General features: G+C 38.7%; 1 protein-coding gene across 1 annotated transcript in view; it reads left to right on the plus strand.

Moving 5' to 3' along the window:
• Window positions 1-26,830, plus strand: part of MGAT4C (MGAT4 family member C) — a 153,381-nt gene extending 126,551 nt beyond the window's left edge. Inside the window, 3 exon segments of the mRNA XM_074168740.1 lie at window positions 18,387-18,542; window positions 23,662-23,809; window positions 25,674-26,830. Of these exon segments, the coding sequence (XP_074024841.1) occupies window positions 18,387-18,542; window positions 23,662-23,809; window positions 25,674-26,830 (1,461 nt within the window).
• The last annotated feature ends 736 nt before the right edge of the window (window positions 26,831-27,566 follow it).

Below are 27,566 nucleotides of genomic sequence, written 5' to 3' on the forward strand. Positions count from 1 at the left end.
GTAAAAGCTCTGTGTTTTACTGGTAAGAATGATAAGTTCAACATCTGTAATTACATTAGAAGATTGTTTGGACAAACTCTTTTAAAATTGTACTAATTCTTACATGTATCTTTGGTCCTAGAATAGCATAAGAAAAAGAACATTGATTTTCAATACTCTGCTAGGCTGGTATTCTTAGGACCATAAAGAAGTGTTGGTGAATCAGTAACTTTAATGTAAATATAGCTCAGGGCTTTTTTAGCTCAATACTTAAATTATTAAAAAAAAAAAAGTAAAAAAGAAAAAGAAAACTTTTAAAATTTGCTACAGTCTTAGTATTATTATTCTCTGCCACTTCAACTACTATATGGTAGTTTCTACAAAATGCCTTACTTATGTAGCAAAAAAAATCTATATTACATTCCACACACTAAGTGGATATTAACCGTTAAGATATTGTGATCATAACTGAGATATGCAGAAGTCAATTGAAGACTCAGTAGTCTTCAAACAAGTCCCAGAATCCACAGCTTGAAAAAATGGAAAAAACAGAAAACATTGTTTTATGAATGTGATATCTGAAAATGTGGGCTATAGATAACAGAGAAATTCTGGCTGGTTTTACTCCTTAAAAAATCATTTTATCTGTTCAAATTATGTAATAATATGAAAAGCCATCTATATATATTTCTTCTGATATTCAGATTTGAGGTAAATTCTTGAAGGATTCTAATAATTCTTGATTGACAACCATTTCTTTTAGAAAATGAAAATTCCCATAAAGTGGAACAGAAAATACTTTTGATTAAGCACAATAGTATATTGAAAAATGAAGCTTTCATGTAGGTAAAAATGCATTCTGTTTTTTTTATCCATTTTCAAAACCTTATAAGGTTAAATTATGCAAAAGTCCATTGTGTGATATTTTTTCTCTTCTTCTAACATTAGGAACATGGAATTCATACCACCTATCATATTATAACTCTTTTCCTATTGGTTTCTATTTGACTATGATCTGCTTATATTGGCCTCAATTTTGAAAAATAAAAATAAAACAAACAAACAAACAAAAGAAAAAAAACACGAAACCCAAGGATAACCTTTAAGTACTTGATTTTAAGCTCATTGAAATCAATTGGACAGCTTACTTCATCTTCTAAAACAAAAGAAGCTCTAATATAAGCACTTGCACCTTACCCCATGTTATTATCATATCTTCTTTAATAAGATTGATGGGGTTTTTCTTTTCATATATATTTTTTGTATTGGAATTTTTTGGTGTACATCAAAGTTCTCCAAATTCCTTCGACCTCTTTGGAATTCATATAGCATGTTCAAACCCCAAGAATATTTGGTACCTTTCATATTTTCACTCACTCCTGTGTACACTGTCCAGAAAAAAAATTAAATAGGCTGATTTAATTCTTTCAATGGTATTCCATGAAGGTAAATACTCAGCTGAACCTCAAAGCTCCAGTAAAACCATAAAGCTATCCCATGATTTTTGGACATGGTGGATAACACAATCCATTTGTTCTTTCCTGGGATTTCATGCATCTCAGGAGTACTACAGATGCCAAATTCCTCCTTTGATGTACAGGGTTAGCAGTAACAAACTGGAACTCAGATCTACTAGAAAATGAGTTTTCCAGGACCTCAATTTTCTTTGCAGTTTGTTGTGGGGTTTCTTCGTTTATTGGGTAGACTCCAATCCATTAAAAAACAAAACAAAACAAAACAAAACAAAACAAACCATAAACAAACAAACAAACAGACTCTTTTTTTTTTTCTGCAAAGGCTCAAACTTATCAGTGGCCTGAACTGGTGCTTCTGTAAGATAATGCTTCATTCAATCTCTTGTTGTCGTAGACCTTAACTCAAGAAATCAATAAACAAAACAATTTTCCTGCAGTTATGTTCTACATTTGGGGGTTGATTTTGCACACATACTACGTTGCTGTAGATACAACTTTGAAAAGATACAACAGTACCAGCAAAGGAAGTGAAAAAGTATGTCTAAGGAGTTAATGGGTTTGTACATTTGCTTAGATCCAAAATGCTAAGCAGGTGTGCAAGTAAGGAAAAAGAGCATTTCTGAACTCATTTTATTCATATTCAGCAATATTTTTTCTTTAGTTTGGCTTAGAATTTTGTAGCTCCAGAGAGCCAAGAAATAATGTTAATTACTCCTTTTTCTACATATCTTGCAAATACTTTTTTGCACATATTTATCATACTGGTTGTTGTTTGGAGTTCTCGAGCAATTGGAAGCTTATGGCACATTCTTTCTTCATCTGTCTGGTGAAGTCGTTACGGGTCCTATAGATGTGGTTGCCAAATATTGAAGCAGATAATATTCATGTCACCTCATTTTAGCTATGTAAAAAGTGAAGTTCTTGCTCTTGCTCTTGTGTTCTCATTAGTGGGAACAACTGAATTAATCTTGCTTGTTTTAAATGCTTAGGAAAGGTATGTTGTCCTCTGGAAGTTTCTACAACTACCTGTTGACTACAGAAAAAGTCAGAACCCAGTCTAAATTGAAATATAACACTGAGAAGGATAGAATGAAACCAGACAATTCTCACTTTCGAAGGCCAGTAAGATCTTAATAAACTTTATAGAAACTATTTTGACCAGCTAACATGCACATACAGCTTCAGTGTTTATATCATATTTCCAACAGAGTTTAATTATTTAGATTTAGGTCAGGAAGATGATACCAGATTGCTGTATCTGTACCTTTAGTAAAACTAGTCTTCAAAATGCCATGTATGTTTGACAGAGTCTGAGCAAATCAGAGATCACGCTAATGCCCTGTTTAAGCATTGTTTCTTTTGAGTTAGCTGGCATCCAGCATTAACAACAGCATGAACTATCAAAAGTTTATTCCAGAAGCTAGCAAGAATGAATCCAAAACCTCCCTAAATCCAGGTAAGGACATGTAAACCTAAAACTGGCATTTCATCCTCTGGAATGAACCACCCCTACCCCCATAAAAACCCACAAAAGTTTGAGCCAAGACACATCGACATACAGCGGACAATAGAGGCACACATAGCGCCAATGACTTACCCTGGTGTAACACCTTGAAGCTTCTTCTGGAAAAAGAAGCTGAGATTCAAGATTGTGGTCCAAAATGCCAACTTTCCAAGCTCTTTGGTGAGTACCAAAGGCTACATAAAAGGTACCATATTACCTTGACGAGTTAAGAGAATTCAGGTGAATGATGTGTACAATAGATGTCCTCCCTTTAGGCTGAAGAGTCTATATCTATCTCTGACACCCACAATAGCTGGCAAGATCAGAATCTTAGTTCACTTACTGCATTGAAATGAAACAACTCTCTGTCTTACTGTCCAATTCATTCTGCCTAAAATCAGATGCTTCATTTGAATGTACCAAATGAACTGCATTTCTGATCTTTCCAAGTGTTATCGGTGAGTCAAAGATACAGACAGACCATAGATTTCTTCCTCCATTAACAAAACTTTAGGTAATGACCCCACTGTGGGTGTTAAGCCCTTTAATGTGTACCTCTTTCAACTTTCAAATATCCTGCAGTAAAGCTATTAGGATCCTGCTGTGGGGCATGAGGTAATAGTCTGTCCTCTGTGTGTTGTACTGTGATGAATCTATTGAGCGGAAACTCCAGCAGCAGCAAAACTGTGTTCTGGATAAAGCAGGGGGAAAGCAGCAGAGACTGACACCTGGAGTCAGTGCACTGGCTTGTGAGATACATAAAGGGAACTGTCCTGGGATGCACAACCAAAATTAAGATTTTAAAGGAGGATAACTTGAAACAGTCTACTGCAGGCAAGATGTGTTAGCCATAGTGTCTGTCGTGGTTTCGGCCTAATTTACCAAAACCAGACCGACAGATGGCCCTTCCCCCTCCTCCCCCCACAAAGGAGGAGAGAGGAGGAGAAAGAGATAAGGAGATTCAGAAGTTTAGAATGAACTAAACTACTTTAATGAAGAATTAATATTAAAATAAAAATAAAGAAGAAAATAATGAAATAGATACAATATATACAAAACCGTATCAAGCTCCCAGGATGACAGTCACGTCACCGACCGGCACTGGGGAAGTCCCAGACTGGACTCAGCGATGAATGGGAACTGGATTCCAGTTCTGGAGTCAGGACCACACGGATCGGGATCAAAGGCAGATGAACAGAGTCCTCTCTGGACATCGGCCATCCCAGGAAGGGGGTTGACCCTTTGATCCCTCAGCTTTTATACTGAGCCTGGGGCAGATGGGATGGAATACCCCAGTTGATCGGGTTTGGGTCACCTGTCCTGTCCACTCCTCCCCACTGATGTGACCCCTCTATGTTTTTCCATTTCCGACCCTCTAAGGGGGCAAATAACGAAATTGGCTGACCTTGGTTGTTATAGCAATAAGTATAAGCAAGAGCCTCTCTGCATACCATTCCTTGGCATGGAGCACAAACATTGGTCTTATCACTCTGGGAATGAGCAGTTTTCTCCACAATATGCCGTTAATTTCAGAGAGTTAGAGGAGGCCTAGCTAGGACGTAAAGTTACAGAACAGAAAATTGGTTCGGTTTTACTTCAAACCGGGACAGTGTCATAGTTGGGTAAGATCTGGGATCTGACCTTGTATTATTGTCAGAATTAGGACATTTCCATGCTCAGGAAACATGTAGGTCCATGCTGTAGGTCCACGCTTTGGAGCTAGAGACAATGGTTTATTGTTTATGTGCTGTTCCTGAAAAAGCAGCAAAAGAGACAAAGGAATTATTAATGGAAAATATGAATGGAATTCCTCCTTTTTGCTATCTGCATCTAAGTCAGGCATCTCAGGCTGTATTTGTAGACTGTGAAGAGAAAAGGGCATTTTTCAGACACAATTCATCTGATATATTTTAGACAATGACTTTCCAGTGAGATTAATCACAGTGTACAAATGCTTATTTTTCTGCATTGGCTATATAGGGGGACTAAGTATGATTAGCTCAGACATTTACATCACAGGCCTCTGTATTTGGTCAAGTGAATGTCATTCTAAGACAATGACCAATGAGTTCTTAAACAATGGGACATGCATCCAATAGAAATATCTCCCAAAACTCAGTAGTGAAGGAGTGGACTGAAAGTATCACCTGAGGAACTAGGACTTTGTGGATCAGTCAGCAAAGTTCTTATGTGCTCCTCTGTTGCAGTGATTCCCATAAGCCTTGTTTGAAAAGATTCTATTGTTCCTGTCATTAAGGGCTGCTAAATCTATTTACATGATAATTTGTCAGAAAACCATAGGGTACTGGAGATTTTAGAATAATTTACAGTAGTGTTTCATATCACTGCTGAGTTAGGCAGTTAGTTTCCCTGAGCTGTCTGTATTGTCACTGGAGGAGAGAAGTCTCTATAAAAGGTGTTCCAGAATAATATTGGGAGGTAGGTCCCGCAGTCTGAGCAAAGCAGTACACATGCCATCACGTAAGACTCACCATAAAACTAATTTCTGGATTTCAGAAGCAATTTAAGAGACCTAGGGTACCTACAAGAGGGCAAAGTTAGGAACTGGTATAGAATGTAGAATAAAAAAATCAAATTCTTTTTTAACCTGCCATGGAAATTTTATATCTATTATGTGTATTTGTATTTTATTTAAGATACTGTGGATATTTTGGTTGTTTCTCTTCTCAGTAAAAATGCTTCACTTTACTCCTAGTATTTAGGACCAACTAAAAGTTAAATTAGCAATTGAGCTTGTTTGAACTTTACTTGCAAAGAAATGCCTTTTTTTCAAGTAAGCAGTTTTTTACTGCACTTCTTTTTCCCCAAAGTCTAAAATAGCCTTTCCTCTCCAAAATATACTGTAGTTACTGGTATTGTAAAAATGAGGAAAACAGATGATTTAAGTGCACATTCAGACTTATTGAACTTATTTTTTACCATATTGAGGAAAGTTCCTTCCTGTCTGTGCATTGTGTTCAATTGAAATAACTGTTTTACTTATTAGCTATATATTTACAATATTGGTAAGATTTAAGACAAAAATGCAAGCCTTCTGTCAGTAATTGGAAGCAATATTTTACTGTTTCCTCAGAGGAAAAGTGTGTTGGAAGTTTGCCTTAAAGCACTCTATAGAAAATCATCAAAGATGTTTTTTAACGATTTATTCACTCCCTGCTACTAAGCTTTGTTTATTTTATTGTGTCTTAGGGAAAATAGAGAATTAAAAAAAACATTTTTTGCCATTAGAAAGTTTTATAACAAATAGTATTTTATTACCATGGTTTGACTTTATAATGTGACATACAAAATAGTGGAAAAGGTAATTTATTGATGAGCCTTTATTGATCATCATGTTTGCCATAGGATAAGAAAGTCTATTCACCACACCTGACAGATTGGACATATCATTTAGGCATTTTTTAGGGTTTCTTTTTTAAAAAAGGTGGGGGAGGATAAGCGTTTTCCTAAGGTTATAAAATTATCTCTGGCACAACCTAACAGATATTACAAAACATAATATTAGTAAACAGATAAATTGAAGCTGGAAGCAAAATGAGATAAGCGTCTCCTAAAAAACTAGGAAACTAATCTGCTACAAAACAGAGGTATTAATCCCTTCCTTTTCCCTACTATCCCTTTGAATAATGGTGCATCAGTTTAATGAAATGAAGCTCCAGCTGCTTACTGGATAGTGCAGAGATTTCCAAGGGAAGATTCATGCAGAAGCATGCAGGCTTTGGGGAGATGTTCCCTGCCCAAGTGGAACTAGTTTTACTTTACAGGTCACAGAGATATAGGGTAGCATGGCCCTGCTCACTGAAAGCAGCTTTAGATAAGTCCATGGGCTCACAGAAATCCTATGCTACCACCTTCATGGTTCTGAATTGTCTGTTAGCTCTATGTGTAGCTATTCATCCAAGGCCTCTTTTCACTCTGCCTAGAGCCATTTTTCTGAAGTCTACAGGAAATCTGATGATTAAGGTTGAAATCATCATCACGTCAATTGAAAGCTGCTAGTGTACCTGCTTTTCTTCCTTTCTATGAAGCATTTATTTATGAGGTTTCTAATCTAGCATTAACTCAGAAGGCAAAAGCAGTGATGATACTTGCAACAGCAGCTATTAACCCCTCCCACTACAGATCCTCCTTAGTTTGCATAACCTAATTGCATTACAGTGCAAGATAATGTGTTGCAGATTTTATTGTAACTCTAAAACCATCTCCATTAGTTATACAATCAATGTTAGATCAAGGCTAGACTAGCCCACAAATAGCAAAATCCACTGAACAGCAAAAATAATTTTAATTATTTCTTGTAAAAAAAAAAATGCAAACAAGGATACCTGTTTGTGAATCCATTCATAGCTTCAGAGACATTAGTTGGGTTTCTACTAGTGACTCTGGCTACAGAATCATAGAATCATAGAATCATAGAATTGTCTAGTTTGGAAGGGACCTTCAAGATCATATGGTCCAACCATCAACCTAACTCTGATAAAAAAAAAAAAAAACATCATTAAACCATGTCACTAAGCACCATGTCAACCTGTCTTTTGAATACCTCCAGGGATGAGACCTCAACCACTTCCCTGGGCAGCCCATTCCAATGCTTAATAACCTTTTCAGTGTTAAAATTTTTCCTAATATCCAATCTGAACCTCCCCTGGTGCAACTTGAGGCCATTTCCTCTTGTCCTATCGCCTGTGACTTGGGAGAAGAGACCGACCCCCACCCCTCTACAACCTCCTTTCAGGTAGTTGTAGACAGTGATAAGGTCTCCTCTCAGCCTCCTTTTCTCTAGGCTGAACAACCCCAGCTCCCTCAGCCTCTCCTCATAAGACTTATTCTCCAGACTCTTCACCAGCTTCATTGGCCTTCTCTGGACCCGCTCCAGCACCTCAATGTCTTTTTTGTGGCAAGGGGCCCAAAACTGTACATAGTATTCGAGGTGGGGCCTCACCAGTGCTGAGTCCAGGGGGACGATCACCTCGAGTCCTACTCATCACGCTGTTCCTGATACAGGCCAGGATGCTGTTGGCCTTCTTGGCCACCTGGGCACACTGCTGGCTCATGTTCAGCCAACAGTCAACCAACACCCTCAGGTCCTTTTCTGCCAGGCAGCTCTGCAGCCACTCCTCCCCAAGCCTATAGTGCTGCATGGGGTTGTTGTGACCCAAGTGCAGGACCTTTATTTAACCTCAACCTGTTGGCCTCGGCCCATCAATGCAGCCTGTCCAGACCACTCTGCAAAGCCTTTCTACCCTCCAGCAGGTTGACACTTCAACCTAACTTGGTGTTGTCTGCAAACTCACTGAGGGTGCACTCAATCCCCTCGTCCAGATCATCGATAAAGATGTTAAAGAGAACCGGCCCCAATACCGAGCCGTGGGGGACATCACTTGTGACCAGCTGCCAACTGGATTTAACTCCATTCACCGTCACTCTCTGGGCCCAGCCCTCCAGCCAGTTTTCTAATCAGAGCTGAAAATGAGAAATTTTGGATATATGTTGTCCACACTGGGTTGCTTCTACTGAAATGATCATAGCAGTATATTTTGTGTGTGACAATGTATGAAGTTCAGCACACAGAACATTAAAAGAAAAAGAGCAACAAATATAGGAATTTATAAAGAATTTTTTTCATTTTATAGATGCTTATTCATCAAAATTTACAGAGGTTTGTTGTGTTTTCCTTAAAAGGATAAGCCAATTGTTGATCCCACACACCCATACGTAGTTTTCTAAGCCTTCTCTATAGAATGAGTTATTTTATTGATCAGGAAGCTGCTGTCTGGGTGCTCAGTGGAAAGCCTTAATGAAACACTTATCTTAGAAAAAGATTAGTAATATGACCAGTGAAACCAATTTTCTCGAGTTTAATCTCCTAATCTATTTTACATTATTTCCCGGGGGTATCATAAACTTCACAGACACATGGCTTTGTGCAAATAATCAATTATATGGCAGAATATCATGAGTCTGAGAGTTGCTCTGTAACAGTTAGCCACCTTTCTAAATGAACTGTTTCCTCTTTAAAAGGGGCAAACCTAGTATAACTAGAGGGTAAAGGACTCAGTAATGCCATTTGTAAAAAAAAAAAAAAAGGGGGGGGGAATTATTTGGAAATCACCCAATGAAAATTCATTGTTCAGTGAAAAAATATGTAAGCATGCCATGTTAAAACATCTTTCAATACCTGACATAGGTCCATTAGATTGTTCAAGACCATCTAGGGAACCTGAAGGTGCACAGGTCCATGGTACCTGATGAGATTAACCCATGGGTCCTGAGGGAACTGGTGGATGAAGTTGCGAAGTCGCTATCTATCATAATTGAGAAGTCATGGTAGTCTGGTGAAGTTCTGGCTGACTGGAAATGGTGGAACATGACATCTGTTTTTAAAAAGGGAAGAAAGGAAGACCCATGGAACCACAAGCAGGTCAGTCTCGCCTCTCTTCCCAGCAAGATCGTGGAGCTGATCCTCCTGGAAACTATGCAAAGGTACACAGAAAATAAGGAGGGGATTGGTGACAACCAAAATGGCTTCACTAAGGACAAATAATGCCTGACAAATTTGGTGGCCTTCTACGATGGCATTACAGCATGAGTGGATAAGGGAAGAGCAACTGATATCATCTACCTGGACTTGTGCAGAGCATTTGACACTGTCCCGCATGACATACTGGTCTCTAAATGGGAGAGACATGGATTTGACAGATGGACCACTTGATGGATGAGGAACTGGCTGGATGGCCGCACTCAAGGATTTGTAGGCAATGGTTCAATATCTAAGTGGTGACCAGTCACGAGTGACGTTCCTCAGGGGAATGGGTGCTGTTTAACATCTTTGTTGGTGACATTGACAGCGGAACTGAGTGCATCCTCAGCAAGTTTTCTGACAACACTAAACTGTGTAGCACAGTTGACATGCTGGAGGGAAGGGATGCCATCCAGAAGGACCTGGACAGGCTTGAGAGGTGTGCCAGTGCAAATCTCATGAACTTCAACAAAGCCAAGTGCAAGGTCCTGCATGTGGGACGGGGCAATCCCAAGCACAAATACAGGCTGGGCAGAGAATAGATTGAGAGCAGCCCTGAGAAGTAGGACTTTGGGGGATGTTGGTGGATGAGAAGCTCAACATGAGCCGGCAGCGCGCACTGGCAGCCGAGAAAGCCAACCACATCCTGGTTGCATTAAAAGAAGCGTGGCCAGCAGGTCAAGGGAGGTGATTCTGCCCCTCTACTCTGCTCTGGTGAAACCCCACCTGGAGTACTGTGTCCAGCTCTGGAGCCCCCAACATAAAAAGAACATGGAGTAGTTGGATTGAGTCCAGAGGAGAGCCACAAAGATGGTCAGAGAGTTGGAGCATCTCTACTATGAAGACAGGCTGAGAGAGTTGGGCTTGTTTGGCCTGAAGAAGAGATGGCTCTGGGCAGACCTTATAGCAGCCTTCCAGTACTTAAAGGGGGTATACAGGAAAGATGGGGAAGGATTCTTTATCAAGGAGTGTACTGATAGGATGAGGGGTAACGATTTTAAACTGAAAGAGGGTGTATTTAGATTAGATATGAGGAAGAAATTCTTTACTGTGAGGGCGGTGAAACACTGGAACGGGTTGCCCAGAGAAGATGTGGGTGCTCCATCCGTGGAAGTGTTCAAGGCCAGGCTGGATGGGGCTTTGATTAACCTGGTCTAGTGGGAGGTGTTCCTGTCTATGGCAGGGGGGTTGGAACTAGATGGTCTTTAAAGTCCTTTCCAATCCAACCCATTCTATGATTCTATGATATTCTGCACAAAGAATATCTCCCCAGAAGTGTATACGTATCACAAAAAATGTTACTTTTTCCTCATCATATAAAACCTCTCAGGGTTGTGCACCTCTGGCAATGCCACATTTTAACAAGCCACAAATACTGTGAAGCAAGAAAAGGATGGAGATTATCACAGCTCAGTGGCTAACATCACTTTTTGTGTTAAGGTGATTGGTCCATATTAGTCATACACATATGCAACTGAATGCAGGCTCTTCTTCTATTTTTCTCTGCAGCAGGATTACAAATGACTAAATGATTGCAGATGACACAAAACTGGGAGGAGTGGCTGATACGTCACAGGGTCATGCTGCAATTCAAAGGGACCTTGACAGGCTGGAGAAATGGGCTGACAAGGAACCACATGAATGTCAACAAGGGGAAGTTCAAAGTCCTGCACAAATAACAACTCCGGGCACCAATATACGCTGGAGGCCTCTCAATTGGAAAGCAGCTTAGCAAAAAAGGACCTGGTGTTCATGGTGGACATTAAGTTGAAGAAAAGCCAGTAATGTAGCCTTGCAGCAAAGAAGGTGAATGGTATCCTGGGATGCATTAGACAAAGTATTGCCGGCAGATCCAGGATGGTGATCCTTCTCCTCTACTCAGCACTGATGAGGCCACACCTAGAGTGCTGTATCCAGTTCTGGGCTCCCTAGCACAAAAGAGACACAGACATATTGGAGACAGTCTAAGGGCCACAAGGATGATTGAGGGACTGGATCATCTCTGTTCAGCCTGGAGAAGACAAGGCTTAGGGGGAATCTCATAAGTGTATATGAATACCTGAAGGGAGGATGCAAAGAAGACAGAGACAGGCTCTTTTCAATGGTAGCCAGTGACAGGACAAGATGTAATGGGCACAAACTGAAACACAGGAGGTTCCTTCTGAACATCAGGAAACACTTTTTTACTGTGAAGGGGACTAGCACAGGCTGCCCAGAGTAGTTGTGGAATGTCCCTCCTTGGAGATATTCAAAAGCCACCTGGACACCATCCTGAACACCTGGCTCCAAGTGTCTCTACCTGAAAAGGGGGATTAGCCCAGATGAATTCCGGAGGTCTCTTCGAACCTCAACCATTCTGTGATTCTGTGAAAAAGCTACTCACCTTTCTGTTAGATGAGGCTACAGGATGTACTGTAGAGAAAATCATGACCAGATTTAGCCTGGGTCAGAGGAAACTTTTCTCATTGAGCCTAATTTACTTTGGTCAAACTCCTACGTTGATTTTCTTTTCACCACCAGAATAAGCTTCACTACATCTCTGTGCAATTCTGCTACAACAGTGATGTCCAGGGTACTTGATTATAGCAAAAGACAAGCTCTTAGATATAAACCTCACGTAAGAGACTGTGGGACCTTGATGCAAAAATTACCTCACAGAATGAGTGTTGTTGAGAGATTAGCTCATATAGTCTGTGCTTTGGGTGAGGGGACTGAGATCTGCAGGGGTGTCTGCAGCCCAGGATGTCCCTTTAGTTTATTCAGTTTAATGCCTAATAGACTCAAGAAAATCAGTTTGCCTGATAGCCCATTGTATGCGATAATCACCATACTCACATACGATAGAAATATACTGTATGGTAATTGTCTAGATAAATTTTAGCTTGCTGTTGAATCTAGTAGTGCTTGGATCCATGTCTTCCTTTCATTCATTGATGAGTCAATGGATAAAATCTCTTGAATGTCTAACTCAATCTCTATCCTTGTCTCTCTAGAAATTCTTTTCTCTGAATGGTTCCCAGTGCTATTTTCAATGTTCGAGGATTTCTGCCTATATTTCTGATGCAGCCTAAACCCCCACTCATGTATCTTTAAAAGCTTCTAATCTCTCTCTGGATGTTACAGTGAGCTGTCTCTTCCCTCTTCATGCCCATGCTGTTCTATTTTCCTCTCTACTCCATCTCTGTGAAGCAGAGGCTATTTCAGATTCCTTTGTCATTTTTTGTTGCCTTCCAGGATCTTTCCACATCGCATTAACTATTGTCTATATTATTTTTCTAAAATCCGTCTTCTACACTACAACATACTTGATAAAATATATCCAGTGGTATACACTGCCATCCATCCAGTGATGGATTAGATAGTGCTTTACCGTCTAAGTCAATATGTCTTCACACTTCTTAGTCATCTCTTCCCCTTGATTAGACTCAACTCCTCCATGCCAGAAGAAATACATTACTTTTTACTCAGAGCACTACAGCCAAAGTAAGTTTTGTGACTCCATTTTATGTCACTCTGAAGCTGTCAGACATGGAAGGCACTTCATCCTCCAATACCCACATCGAATTCAAGCTCTTTACTTTTCTCTGTTGTTTTGTAACTTGCCTCGGCTGAAGCATCTGTTGCCTCCTGAACTCTCATCCCTTTTTCCAAATTATTGGGTTCTGTATATATCTATATGCTATGCCAGTGTTTGAAATAATATCTCACTTTCTGTGGATCAAGTACCAACATGCCTTTCAGATCCTTTTTTATAATCCACTTCTTTTGCTCATCCTTTTATTGGTGCTAATTTTTGAGTAATCTACCCACTTGTATACTTCTTTTTAAATTTTCTGTACCTAGAATATAAATTTTAGAAGACATGATAAACTTTAAACTATTTATTTTGAGCATGTGGAGCTACACAATGGTAAGCCATCCAAAAAATGTACTTATGGCCAGTTTAAAACCTGAACTCTACCCTCTGGATTTGTTACTCTCATTCTGAGTTAAACCTTCCTTTCCCTCAGACCAGTTTTTACTTCCCTGCTGCCAGTGACAGCAAACATCCTGCCTGTCAGCCTTAAACATTTTATATGTACTTTCAGGCTTTCAGTAAGACAGACAGTGAATCTTGCTGGGAGTCTATCTAAGCTTTGTAGAATAGTCTATCCATTATAATTTTCCAGTTCACTACCAACCATAGCTCAAATGTATATCACAACTTAGATTTTGTTTTTTTTCATCTTGTATGAGAAAACCATTACACATGCAAAACTCAATAACCATGTAAAAAAATTCCTTTTTTTCTCTTTTTTTTTTTCTCCCTTTTTTCCTTCTTTCTTTTTTTCTTTTTTTTTCTGGAAGTGCTTCCTTTGCCACTTTGTAAAGAGGACTAAATGTAATCCTTGAGGCATCATGTGCAGCCTTCCAAAAAGAAAAGCTGAAAAACAAATTGTACAAGCATTAAGAACTGCAAGAAAAGTAATTCAGTTATACAATGGTGTAATGGTATGTCACAAGGTTGAGGAATGAAGGACCTGCTTCTGAGTGTCTTAGTCAAATCAGGGATTGCAATAAAGTTCACAAGGGATTTAATAATCCAATCATGATTTTTTTGTGTGTTATGGATGGATTTTGTTGATATAATAAATGTGCTACCTCCTGGAATACAGACTTTGCAGTGACAGGTAAAGCTACATGCCTAATTTGGAAATATTATAGTATAAAGATAATGCAGTTATCATTTCTGATAGCCATTGGTTCCTCTGCAAATAAGCAACTTTTCTTGAGCTGCTTGGGCACGGCACTCAAGCAGACCAGAATGTAATACAAAGCTAACCTTGCTGCTACATCTCTTAAAACTCTAGATACAAGCAGATTCACTGCATAGGTTAGGTAAGGCTAGGTTGTTAACTCAGGCTGGCATGCTTAAGGGCAAAGGAACGACACTGGGCCTTTTTTACATATCTGTTTGAGGAGGAAACACAGCAGAGTAAAGAATAATCTTGGGAAGTAGGACAAAACCCAAATCTCCAGTATTGTCAGAAAACTATGAAGAATTAGAGTGGTTTGAATATGAAATTGTTCACCACAGTGAGTGTGCATGTATGTGATCTGGAGAAATTATTACAGGGCTGGCAAAAAAGCCTTTTCCTCTGGAAAAAAAGGATAATAGGGCAAAAAAATCTTGCTTTGTCTTGTTTTTTCCTCTTGGGAACAGCTACTTTTACATCATAATTGAAAGATGTTTTAAAATTCTTATCAGGTTTAAAGTTAAATATTTTAACTTCAGTTTTTGGTTTCAAGGATTTGACTTGTTAAGAATACTCTTCCTGGAAGGTCATTTGGGATTTGCTTTTTAAAGCAACAATTTTTAAAATTCTTCTAAGTGTTGCAAATTCTAGAAGAGAAAGTATCACATTATCATGTGAAAATCAGTCTTGGCCTTTACAAAGCTTCCACGCCTTTGCAGATCCTATAAAGATCAGCTTCTTCACTCTGTAAAGGTATGTCACGGCATTTTTTTAGCTCCCTGTCTTTTCATTGCTGCATCATTTTAAAAAGTCAAAAAAAATTATAGTTTTATATTACTATGCAAAACTGCACATGTATATGTGATGGCAAACATATATTTAAGGATCTGGGATCTGAAGAGATCTCTCTGAAGAGACTGAGGAAAATACATCTCATTTAGAAAGGAAAAGATTTCTAATTCATGCATGTTTATCAATTATTGCATTTAACTGCTTAATGCCAGCTTTATGAAACAAATTGCATTTATACCATCCTGATAGCTACTTAATTGTGCATGAATAATGGAAGCCTAAAATCTTCAAGCAAAGCTGTGACTTCAGAATTGAATTACGAGTTGAAGCCTTTTTTTTTCAACAGCAGAGTCTTAGTTTTGAGTAATGGTGAATATTCTGCTCAAATGGTCTTAAAGAAGAGCAGGGGGTCTCACTGTGGGAAGTTCTGAGACTATTTTTCAAAAGATAACTGCCATCACCTGCAAAAAAGGCAAAATTTACCTTTTTTTCCTTGCAAATTTCACTTGCATAGTGCTGCACAACACAATGTTACAGATTGGAAACGGAGCTGCAAGAAGCAGAAGTTCTAGGAAATGTAAGGAATTCTGTACGTACATATGTATGAGTCTGTGCACATTTTTAGCTAAAGGCTTGCAGTATAAAGTATGCCAAATAGTCCCTTCAGACAAACCGGTTAGAAGGAGTAGGTGTACGAGCAGGTCGAAGGCTGGCAAGTGCGCGTCCGCAGTGCCCTCTGGTGTTACTGGTCATGCCCCTGCCTCCTCCGTGCCGCGGGGTCTGTAACGGGTCGCACCCGAGTTGGAGTTTCCTTCCCTTCGGTTCCTGCAGTTGTTATTAACCTACCAATAGGTCTTATGAACAAAGAAGTCTCACTGAAACAGTGTCTTGCTTTTAACCATTTCACAGACCCTACATGTGAAACAAGAACGTTGTGATGACTTTGTGTGAAACCGACACAAGAAATGCAAGTGTTTTCCTCTGCATGGTGACCATATCAGGCTCTTCTCTTTCTGTACATCAGCATTAGTAACAACAGTCCTGTGTTCCTCCAGTCTCACTCGCATAATTCCCTCAATTTCTATTCCTAATCTGACATAGTAATGATCTAATCAAAACTGCATGGGCAAAAAACTTATATAATCTAACCAGCATAGTTGTAAGTCCTCTTCCTCACACCTAGGGACTTCGGTCAGGCTGCTCAGAGAGAAGAGAAAGGAACTGTGTAATACCACAGTCCAATCAGTAAACATGGGACATACAGTGATCCCGTGACTCAAAAGACACTCACTTATTCCAAAGTTTTTCAAAGTAAAACTACAACGTGTGCAACTGGAGTTTATCTCTATTACCCCTGAGGCTGCCAGTGGCTACAAGTGCTCCAACCCAGACTACTTGAATCTTCAATAGTCAGGTTAGTTCACGCCATTCTCTGAGAAGTGTCAATATTTAATCCATCCAGTAATCCTCTGGTAAGTTTTTAAGAGTGTATTGCTTTGAAAATCAGTATTAATGCTGGGAGGAAAAAAAAATATTTAAAAAAACCAAACCCAAACTATATGTGTAACATGGTCTTTTCTAAAACAAGGCAATGTTTCATTTCCACAACGGCCTGCTGGAATCCACAAACACTCAGCAACCGCTATGCTGTCATGGGGTGGGATAAGAATTCGGAGATTCGTGGCCCTGGCAGCTCCTTCCTGATGTTTATTTTCATTATATATTAAGGAAAAGGAAATTGTTGCCGTAACTTAAAAAAAAGCTACACTGAGATTATTCAGCATAATCAGTTCATTGCAATTCAGCCCACCCTCAAATAAATAGGTCCAGAAATATATAGTTACTAATTCTTTTTTTTTTTTCCTTTGTGCAACATTAAGTTGTTCTTATTCTCAACATAGTGATTTTTAAATGTTTCTATGTATAACCAGTGTCCATTTACTGCAGTTCATCTTGAATCTATAGGGACAAAAGCTTGCAGTTAAAAGTTTGCGTTGTTAATACTTGATGTATTCACCTCCCTGTTCTCTAGAGTCTAATGGACTCATATTTTATACTGTTAGATATATTTAATCAGTTTAGCAAAGCAAATACAGATTGAATTGCACTTGGAAGGTTTTTTGTTATTAGTCCAGAAAATTTCCTGTGCGACATGACAAATCTTTTATGGAACTCCTAATTGGGCCTATTTTGTGTCAGTTCAGATGTTCAGCACTTTCAAAAATGAAGGTATTTAAATGCAGAGTTAACCACTGCACATGCAGTGCCCTTTACTACTTCACATAGGCTAGCTTTAAACTCTCTGTTTGTACATGACTTCAATATATTAATTTGATAGACAGACATTTTTATGGACAATAGCCAAAATACATTTGTACTTAAACAAGTGAGATGAGTTTATAATCTACTTTTTAGTTAAGAATCCCTCTGACTTTGGGCAGTCTGATTTGGGGTCCATTTCCTTAGTTTGTGGCCAGATCTTGTTCAAACACATATAGTCCAACCCAGGTTAATGCTTATGATTTATTAGCCAGGAACAGCATACAGCCTGCTTGAAATAGTGAAATCACTAAAATGAATATGTAACATTGTAATATGACTAGACAGGCCTCATTCTTGATATTGAATTGAACAACTGAATGGCTTTCTGGTCCTCTATGCCTCTCTTCTTTGTCTGATTCTTCTAATTGAGGCAGTAAGGACTTTCCAATACTCTGCTTACATGTGTCCAATCTTAGGTAGACATCCACCTTTCATCTTCTGGAGAAAATGACAACTCCAGTGAGAGTCTTTCCATCCTAATATGGAGATCTAAGGCTAAGGGATGCTGCACAGTCTTACTATAGCCTTCTCACTGCAGGGAAGGTACCACATTTGTGTCTGGCAGTTCTGGTATCCAGACTTCTGTTGGCAATGATAATGTGTCACACGTTAGCTTTTCCTTGCCTGTTGGCCTGAGCTGTCTTTGGAAGGAGGCATGGTACACGGGGAAATAATGCAAAACATCATCTTTTGACATCAAGTTGGGATCTGACAGTTATATGTGGGAAACTGAACTGCTAATGCACTTCTACCATGGTGATATAATTCCAGCCTAACATAGGCAGGATAAAGTGTGTCTTTTTTTCTTTATTGACAAAAAAAAAAAAAAAAAAAAAAAAAAAAAAAAAAAAGGAAGCTTAAATTATACTTAAGATTGTTTGCCAAACCAGAAGAGGACCATGATCAAATTAAACTAGTTCCACTTTAAAGGGTGTAGTCTAAGTGTGTTTGAAGGTATTTGATACATCTGAAGGTAAGTTATTTTGCTGTCATGTTTATCAGTGACCGAGCCTTGTAACACTTGTTTTCTTTCATAGGTGACACTACTGTATGCCTTTCTTCACGTAAGACACAACTTGAAATATTTTGATAAAATGAGATGCCTGCGGAAACGATCAGCAGTGTCATTCTTAGGAGTCCTTGTAATTTGCTTGCTGTTTATGAACTTGTACATTGAAGACGGTTATGTTTTGGTAAGTTTCTTAGTTGGAAGCAATTATCAAAGCAATTATCTAAGTTGGAACAACAGAACAGGACACATCTCTAGTTAAGCAGTAAAGTTCATAGTTCAGTCAGATATCTTTCTTTGAGTCAAAACAACCCCTTTGTTTTCCATACTTCTGGATTTCCCTCATTTTTAACATTGAAAATCATCTACAACTGAAATATTCATGCGATCTAGGAGCTCCTTTTTCAGTCCACACTGCAAGTCTCACCTGTGAATACTGTATTAAACAATATTACAGAAATACAATTATAGAAGAGAACTTACACTAATTCCATGTACTTCAAGATCCTTTCACTAATAATTTTTTTTTAGTGCCTTTACTCTGTTCTTTTTCATTTCCTGCATCCGAGATTTGAGTCTTGCAGGTTTACTGATTCGAAGATTCTATGATTCTATTACACTTAGTGTAAGTTTATGACTGTGAAAAAGATTTATTGAAAGATCTGCGTTAGGAATTTCAACAAGTAAGCTACTGACAATGTAACCTGAGCTCTACAATTTATATGTAACTAATGGGTGTCTCAGTGGTGAATGTCAAATAAGCTCTAAAGACTTGATTAATGGATTGAATTACCAGTTCACCTGAGGCTGGACTGGGCCCAGTAAAAGAACATGTGTTTAATAACTGGAGCTTGCAAATGGTAAAATGACTAAACTGAATATGTAACATTATGAAATGATTAGTCCTCTTCCTTGAACTTGAATTGAACTACTGAGCAGCTTTCTGATCCTCTATGCCACCCTTCTTTTTCTGATTTGTCTGATTGGGACAGTATGGGCTTTCCAATATTCTGAAAGGTGAAGTCCAATCTAAGTTGGATCTGAAAAACAACATCATAGTATGAAAAACATGCAATACATAAATAGTAAAATCTTGACATGAATTTAACAAAACCGTAGATAACTTGCTAGTAATTTTAAATTAAAATATTATACTTGTAACATTACTTATAAAAATATTGTAAATATTGTAAATATTATTAAGACCATCCTGCTACTTTTTAATAATTGAAAAGATAACCCATGCTTCTAGCATGTTACTCCACTACAGACGTATTGCTTACTTTAACAGTACTTACACTAAGGTTTTGCACTATGTTTTATTTATTCATCATTTCTTGGTTGTGATCGAATTTGACCTGGCTTATCACATATTTTTTTCCCAGTGGTATTTTCCCTGATGCTTCTGCTGCTTTCACTAATTGCTTCAAAGTCCACCAGATGTTTCTGAAAAAGTGCTTTTATTATCACTGCTAATGGTGTTCCTCTTGGTTTGTTTTTGGAATATTTTCCTGTGCTATTTGCCAGCTCCCCAGATGGCTCCATGTCTTATTCTTAATTTGTTCTTTTCCCCCACTTTTCTAGAAAGTCACTCTCTTTCATTGCTTCTCTCATCACAGTTCTGGCATGTTTGCATGCATGTAGCTCCCAGCCAAGTCTCTTGCCAAGTCTCCTGACAGTTCTCCCAGATCTCTTGATACGTTTATGGGCCATCAAGTGGTTTTCGAATGTGTTAGGCTGTTGACTTTTCAGTTTATTTATTTATTTTTATTTTCAACTTTCCTGAACATGTCTGACAGCTCCGCTAACTTGTCTGGTGTGTTTTCTCTGCTGAGGAAAAGATGAGCAGTTCCAGCACTGGTGGTGAGGAGAGATACACCTGGGGGTAGCTTTCAAACACAGCAGGCTAACCAGTTCCCCTTAGGAAATGAGAATCTGGGAGACCTCAGAGCCCTACTTTCTAATTGTAGCAAGTCTCCTGCTGGAGTATCTCCTGAAGGTAACTGATAGAGGAAGGCAACTGACCTTGAGTTTCCCTTCCCAGTCTCAGGCAGCAGGGTGTGCAAGCGGATGAGGGGCCTGGTATCTCTTTCACCAGATTGTAAGATGAGTGGCCTTTTTCAGGACATTAGAATATCAAAGTGAGATTCATTGTGGCAAATCTTAAGAAGGGAAAGGAGAACTTTTCCTTTTCGCTCAGAGACTCTCACATGTCTGAAGAATCCCTTCACTTTTTTCTGCAGGGTATTTTCTGTGGAAATGGAAAGTAAGGGCCCACCTGGGAAAAGTGCTTGTCATGGTTTCAGCCAAATTTACCAAAAGCAGACCGACAGATGATTCTCCCCCCACCCCAAAAGAGAGGAGAGGAAGAGATAAGGGGATTTAGAAGTTTAGAATGAACTAAACGACTTTAATAAGAAATTGAATATTAAAATCAAAAAGAGGAAAATAATGAAATAGATACAATATATACAAAACCGTATCAAGCTCCCAGGATGACGTCACCAGCAGGCACTGGGGAAGTCCCAGACTGGACTCAGTGACGAATGGGAACTGGGTCCCAGCTCTGGAGTCAGGAACACATGGATCAGGATCAAAGGCAGATGAACAGACAGAGTCCTCTTCAGACATCGGCCATTGAAGAAAGAGAGTTGACCTTTTGATCCCTCAACTTTTACACTGAGCATGGGGCAGATGGGATGGAACACCCCAATTGATCAGGTTTGGGTCCCCTGTCTTGTCCCCTCCTCCCCACAGGTGTGACCCCCCTACACTTTTTCCATTTCCAACCCTCTAAGGGGGCAAATAACGAAATGGGCTGACCTTGGTTGTTATAGCAATAAGTATAAGCAAGAGCCTCTCTGCATACCATTCCTTGGCATGGAGTACAAACGTTGGTCTTATCACTCTGGGAATGAGCAGTTTTCTCCACAATACACCATTAATTTCAGAGAGTTAGAGGAGGCCTAGCTAAAACGTAAAATTACTAAAGAGAAAGTTGGTTCTGTTTTACCTCAAACCGGGACAGTGCTTAAGTATGTTTGATAGGGGATATACAGAGCTGATGTGTGTGTGTCAGTAGAGTAGTTGAAGGTGCTTCATCTGCAGCATGTGAAACACATCGAATCAAATATTTTAAGACATACCGAATTAATATAAACAAATATTGCAATATATGCAGCAATTTTTTTGTACATATTCTGAGTTGTTAAGTAAAGCGTAAGTGAAGCATGTGTTCTGCATTCTTCTATGAATACTAATCATTATTTTGGGCACTGAAAATAATAGTACTATTGTAGTTGACACAGCATTCTCAACAAAGCAGAGTATCTGTATAAAGAATGAAGTACTTTTGGCACTACTTCCCATGGCACCCACTGCCATGGCACCTCCCAAGCCATGGCACCTCCTAAGCTCCAGCAAACACTGGAATGTAAGTTAGATGTTAGTTAACAGATGAAAGCAAGAACCATCACAGAGAAAATTAAAGACAGCTAAAGAGAGCTAATCAAGCTCTTCAGCTTCACTGACCTCTGCATAGGAGTCAAAGGTAGAAGAACCAGATTTTAAATTTGTGGAAAAATCTGTGTTTAGTTTTGCTTTTCATTCAACAAAGGAATTAAAATGACAACAGTTTTTAAAAAAAAAAAAGGTTCGGCACTTCTTGAAAGGTATTTCTTAAAGAGGGGAAAAAAAGGAAAATTTTTGTGGTCAGTTCAAATATTTTGCTTTTTTGCTTGTTAAAATCAAAACATTTGGTCTGGAGTTTCTTTGTTTCTAAACATTTTAAATTTTTTATGTAGAAAAACCTCATCAGAATGGGTTACCATTCCAAAACCTTCTCATGAAACAAAGAATTTTGGTGCTCCATTTTCGAACCAATGACACATGATGTTTTGACATTAAAGAAAGGCTGTGTTTATAAAAAGAAAGTTTTTGGACCAGCCTTTTCTTTTTTTCTTTTTTTTTTTTTCTATTTGACAGTTTTCATGAAAATCTCCTGAAGTTTTGGTGCATTCCCTTCCTAGCTCACTGAGTTACATTTTAATCTAAAATCTGATCAACATAAACCTTCCTTTCACAACTTATGAGCAAAGGCAAAATAGCACTTAGAAATTACTGGAGAGACATTTCAGATCAAGAGAGCATGACAGTGCAGGTAGATGCCCCTGGATGGCCACCAAAGATCAAAGTGGATTATTTACTACTTCTATGAAAGAGAAATAATGAAATTAAAATGAACCTGGGATTGATTTACAGAAATATTTCTTTGTGCTACAAAATACATCTTTAACACATTTTTAAAAATATATGCCATTCAATGAGTGCTGTTTACTGTTTCTGTGGTTGTTCTTGTTAGCTGTAGTTAGTGGGAGCACTGCAAAATGCTCCCATTTAATAACAGATCAGGAAGTTTTTAGTGCATTAGCATACTGTATATATCAGAAGAAATGAACTCATTCATACACTGGCCTGTCATCAGGCTAGAATCAGGCAGTGTAAATTAAATAAGCATTCCTACCTTTAAATTCAGTCTCACTACACTACAATCTGTTAGGTATTTTCCCTGTTCTTAAGGACTAAGATACAGACTCAGACTTTCCCTGAAACCCAACTGAGCCTATGGAGAGGGTTCTGCTGATGAAGCCAAGCCGTTCCTTCCCTTGTGTGAATTTACTATGACTCAAGAAGCCTTTAAGAAGACAGGAGAAGGAGGCAGGAGGAGGAAGCATGGTGATAAATTTTCCTTTTTTCTATACCATCAGTGTTCACCAAATCTGGAGAAAGCTTTGGCTGTCTGGATGATTACATGTATTTCTTCTTATCACAAATCTGAGTTGGAGCTACTCAGGAAAATGGCAAAATAAGCCAGACGCCAGGATGTTTTTTTAACCACTGAAAACATTTTTTAAAAATCTCCCCCACTTCTTCATCTATGTAAATTATCTCATCTGTTGCTGATTGATGCTTTCTTATCCCTGTTTTGGATACCGTGGCATTTTTTGGCAATAATTTAGTGTTTGCAACCTTTCCAGAGTTTTTGGCCAAAATATTTTTTTTTCTTTTCCATTACCGTAATCTGAAGGGTTATGGTAGATTTTCCGGAGCCAAAAATGTATCATATTCAGTAATGGGTTTTTAAAAAAATGACGTGACATCTACATGCTTTCACGAAAGCTGACACTGAAAAATGTTATTCTTGGAAACCTGCCTGTCCGTGTTTCCTCTCTGGCTGGCATTCACAAATGTGTTTCTCTCTGTCTCTTTCCCTCTCCTATTTTTTTTTGTTTTCTCACTAATAGGAAGGGGACAAGCAATTAATCAGAGAAACAGCCACGCACCAGCTCAACCCAGAACGCTATGTTCACACTTTTAAAGATTTGTCTAATTTCTCAGGATCTATAAACATTTCCTATCGCTACCTAGCTGGCACGCCTTTGCCAAGAAAAAGTAAGTAACTGCAATCTGAATGTTATGAAATGAGGTAATTTAAAAATGGGTGAAGTCCATATAGTCCCTGTGCTATTTCTAGGCAAGAGGGGCTGAGTTAAGCAGTGACGATCTCATAGAGACAGTGGGACAGCTATCTCTCTCTGCATAGGCAGTTCCTGGGCAGCTGCTAGGTCAGCTCCAGCAGTGACTGCTCCACAGCCTGGTTACCTTCTGATCAAATGCCTGACTTGTAGTTGTCCTGCAGGCATCCTCGGATGATCTGTGTGAGCATATTTTTGTGGATCTCCCCCCAGGCCAGAGGGAGATGATTTAGAAAGCAGGAGATGATTTAGAAACCACACGCTGGTGGTGCTCTGTAAGCACTCTCTCAGACCATACTGTCAGCCTCTGCCTGTATAACTAGTAAATCCAATCTAAGGTACACTTGGGATCACATAGATACACCCTTCAGGTTCCCTGTTCTGCCAGTCCAGCAGCTGTGAATGGATCTCCTTGTTCCTTTAGCAGTGATAAAGAGGGAGGTGAACTGTGCTATTATGGGGACAATAAAGGAGGATTCTTCTCACAGCCATCTGCAGATGGACTATCTAGGTATTCTGACTTCAAGCAGGGTTCAAGACTTTCATTTCAAAGTGAAATATGGCCATACCTAACTTTTAGACAGGTGTCCTCTGGGCTCCAAATCAATCATTTCACAAACATAAACAAGGCTCAGAAGTCCAAGCACAGAAGGTAAAATAAAATCATCTATGAGTTGTTGATCTTCATAGAAAGCTATAAAGTAAAGTTTGTTAAAATTAGGTTTGAGAAATTTGGGGCTGTGTAGGCAGCGTAAATGGCTTCTAGGGGCTGTACTTCACTGTACAACTGCATTTTGAGCAGACTTAAGCCATGAGGGAATCACTTTATCAGAGCAATCTTTTACAAGCCACAATGTTTTAAGAAAGTTGGGGCAAGTTCAACTAAAGTACACCCTGTCAATTATAAAGTCTTAATGTTTTTTACATCAGAAGTTAGGAAAATAAAGATCTATTAGCAAATATCTGAAAAAACTGATTTGGACTGCTGGCAAAAATGCAATGGCAGTGATTCCAAAACAATAAAGATGAAAGTTCTTCCCTTATAATCGAGATACATCTCTCCCTAGAAAGATGTAACAGCATTAAAAATTATTTATACAAGCACAGGTATGCAGTAGTAAGTTCTCTTCTACTTTAAAATAATATCTAAATTACATCTTGCAAGAGGGAATTCCCTGTAAAGTGCTTGATGAGCCTGAAAGAGGGTTAGAAGAAGAACTATTAGCAAAGAAAAATCCAACAAATTCAGTTAAAAATGAACAGGCAAAAAAATTATCCATGCAACATTCATAAAACTGTAAAGTTATGCATAAGTGTAACTAGTCTTATAGAGCACTTAAATCATAAAAGTTTGGCAATTGATCTATAGCTCATGTTTTTGTGCTGCATTTCATAGTTCCTTGCTTTAAAAATATTCTTTGAATCATATCTCATACTCACCGTTCTTATAGTAGATTTTACAGACTTATTATTGTCTATGTGGTTTCCTCTACCACGCATATACGTGCACATTGCTTTGGCTTTTGTCCACTCCATGCCATTCCTTACAGTTAACAAGTGAATGTTTAATGCAATGGTCTCCATATGTCTATTTGTTTGCAATATGATTCTTCTTTAATGAAAAGGCAATAGAAGTCCTTTGTTGTATGCAGCTTAACATTCTCAGTCTTCACCATTCAAAAGGTTTATTTAATATAAGCACAGCTCTGGAGGATAGCTTTGTGGTGAAATGGTTTCTAATGGCAGATACTCAACTGTTGTTTGAATTGTCTTTTGTACAGGGTATCTTACAATTGGGCTGTCCTCTGTGAAGCGGAAAAAGGGAAACTACTTGCTTGAGACCATCAAGTCCATATTTGAGCAGTCAAGTTATGAGGAACTCAAAGAAATTGCAGTGGTGGTACAGCTGGCAGATTTTGACTCAGCCTGGTGTGAGGGGATGGTCCAGGATATTTCACAGAAATTTGCACATCACATAATTGCGGGCAGATTAATAGTTATTCATGTCCCTGAGGAGTATTATCCTGTACTGGATGGCCTCAAGAGAAATTACAATGACCCAGAGGACCGTGTGAAGTTTCGATCCAAACAAAATGTAGATTATGCTTTCCTGCTTAACTTCTGTGCTAATCTTTCTGAGTATTACGTGATGCTAGAAGATGACGTTCGCTGCTCAAAGAATTTTTTGACTGCTGTTAAGAAAGTAATTACCTCACGAGAAGGATCCTACTGGGTGACTTTGGAATTCTCCAAACTGGGATACATTGGAAAGCTTTACCATTCCCATGACCTCCCACGCCTGGCCCATTTTTTGTTGATGTTCTATCAAGAAATGCCTTGTGATTGGCTGCTCATCCACTTTCGTGGGCTGTTAGCTCAAAAGGAAGTGATACGTTTTAAGCCATCTCTGTTCCAGCACATGGGATACTACTCATCTTATAAAGGGGCTGAAAACAAGCTAAAGGATGATGATTTTGAAGAGGAATCATTTGATATCCCTGACAACCCACCTGCAAACTTGCACACCAACATGAATGTATTCGAAAACTATGAGGCAAGCAAGGCTTACAGCAGCATTGATGAGTACTTCTGGGGCAAAGCTCCTTCTACTGGAGACTTCTATGGGATTGTATTTGAAAAGCCCATTAAAATCAGTAAAATTAAAGTTGTCACTGGAACTGAAGACCGGCAAAATGATATTTTGCAGCACGGGGCCCTGGAAGTAGGAGAAAAGATTGTAGGGAGTAAAAAAGGGAGACAATGTACTACTTACCTGAGACTAGGGGAATTCAAAAATGGAAATTTTGAAATAACAGATTTAGAGCACAAAGTTCTGTTTGATATTAACTGCATGAGAATACTTGTTACCAAAAGTCAAAAAGAATGGCTGATCATTAGGAGTATTAGTGTCTGGACTTCTCAAACATCAGTTCAATAAATCAAAGTCACCTGAGAAGGTACAGTGTGCGTACAATCAGCTGGGTCCCAACTGGTGCCATTCCCCAGAAAAACTGACACTTCCAGCTCTTCACTGGAGACACAGAAAATGTGGGGAAATCACAAAACAAGAAAAGCAATTTATTTTTTACTAGTTTGGCCAGGCAATATACAAACACTTATTTGCTGAAAATTTTGAATTTTATAAGAAATGCAAAGTTCTCAAACCTCTTTTGAGATCTTGAACCACTTTTTTATTATCCTTTCTCTGTAAGAGAGATCTTCTGGACTAAGCAGAACAAAACAAAGCATCCTATAATTACCAAAAGTTGTAAAGCTACGACCAGTATGTTGTGAAAAGAAATTGGATTGCACCTTATGCACATATAAATTTAAAATGTTATGGTAGTATGCGTTTGTACAATAGTTGGTGATGTGTTTCTTTTAAAGTCAGTTGTGACAAGGAAATCTGTCCTGAACCTGGCAGTTTCTTCTGAGGACTGTAAGAAAATAGTGTGGCTAATCATTGCAACTTCTTTCCAAAAGGGAATGTATGTAAAATTATAAATCTGACATGACAACTATGTAAAAAATAGATAATTGCATCTGTTATTTTGTCTCAACAAATATCCTTTGTTCTTTTTCCTGGGTCCTTTCACTGAAATGAGCACTACTTGGATTCTATATTACTTAGGGGACCAATTTTCTCTCCTTATTCAAACAAAATGCCTCACAGT

Source organism: Numenius arquata, chromosome 2 (genome assembly GCF_964106895.1).
Source record: "Numenius arquata chromosome 2, bNumArq3.hap1.1, whole genome shotgun sequence".
NCBI classification, from domain to species: domain Eukaryota; kingdom Metazoa; phylum Chordata; class Aves; order Charadriiformes; family Scolopacidae; genus Numenius; species Numenius arquata.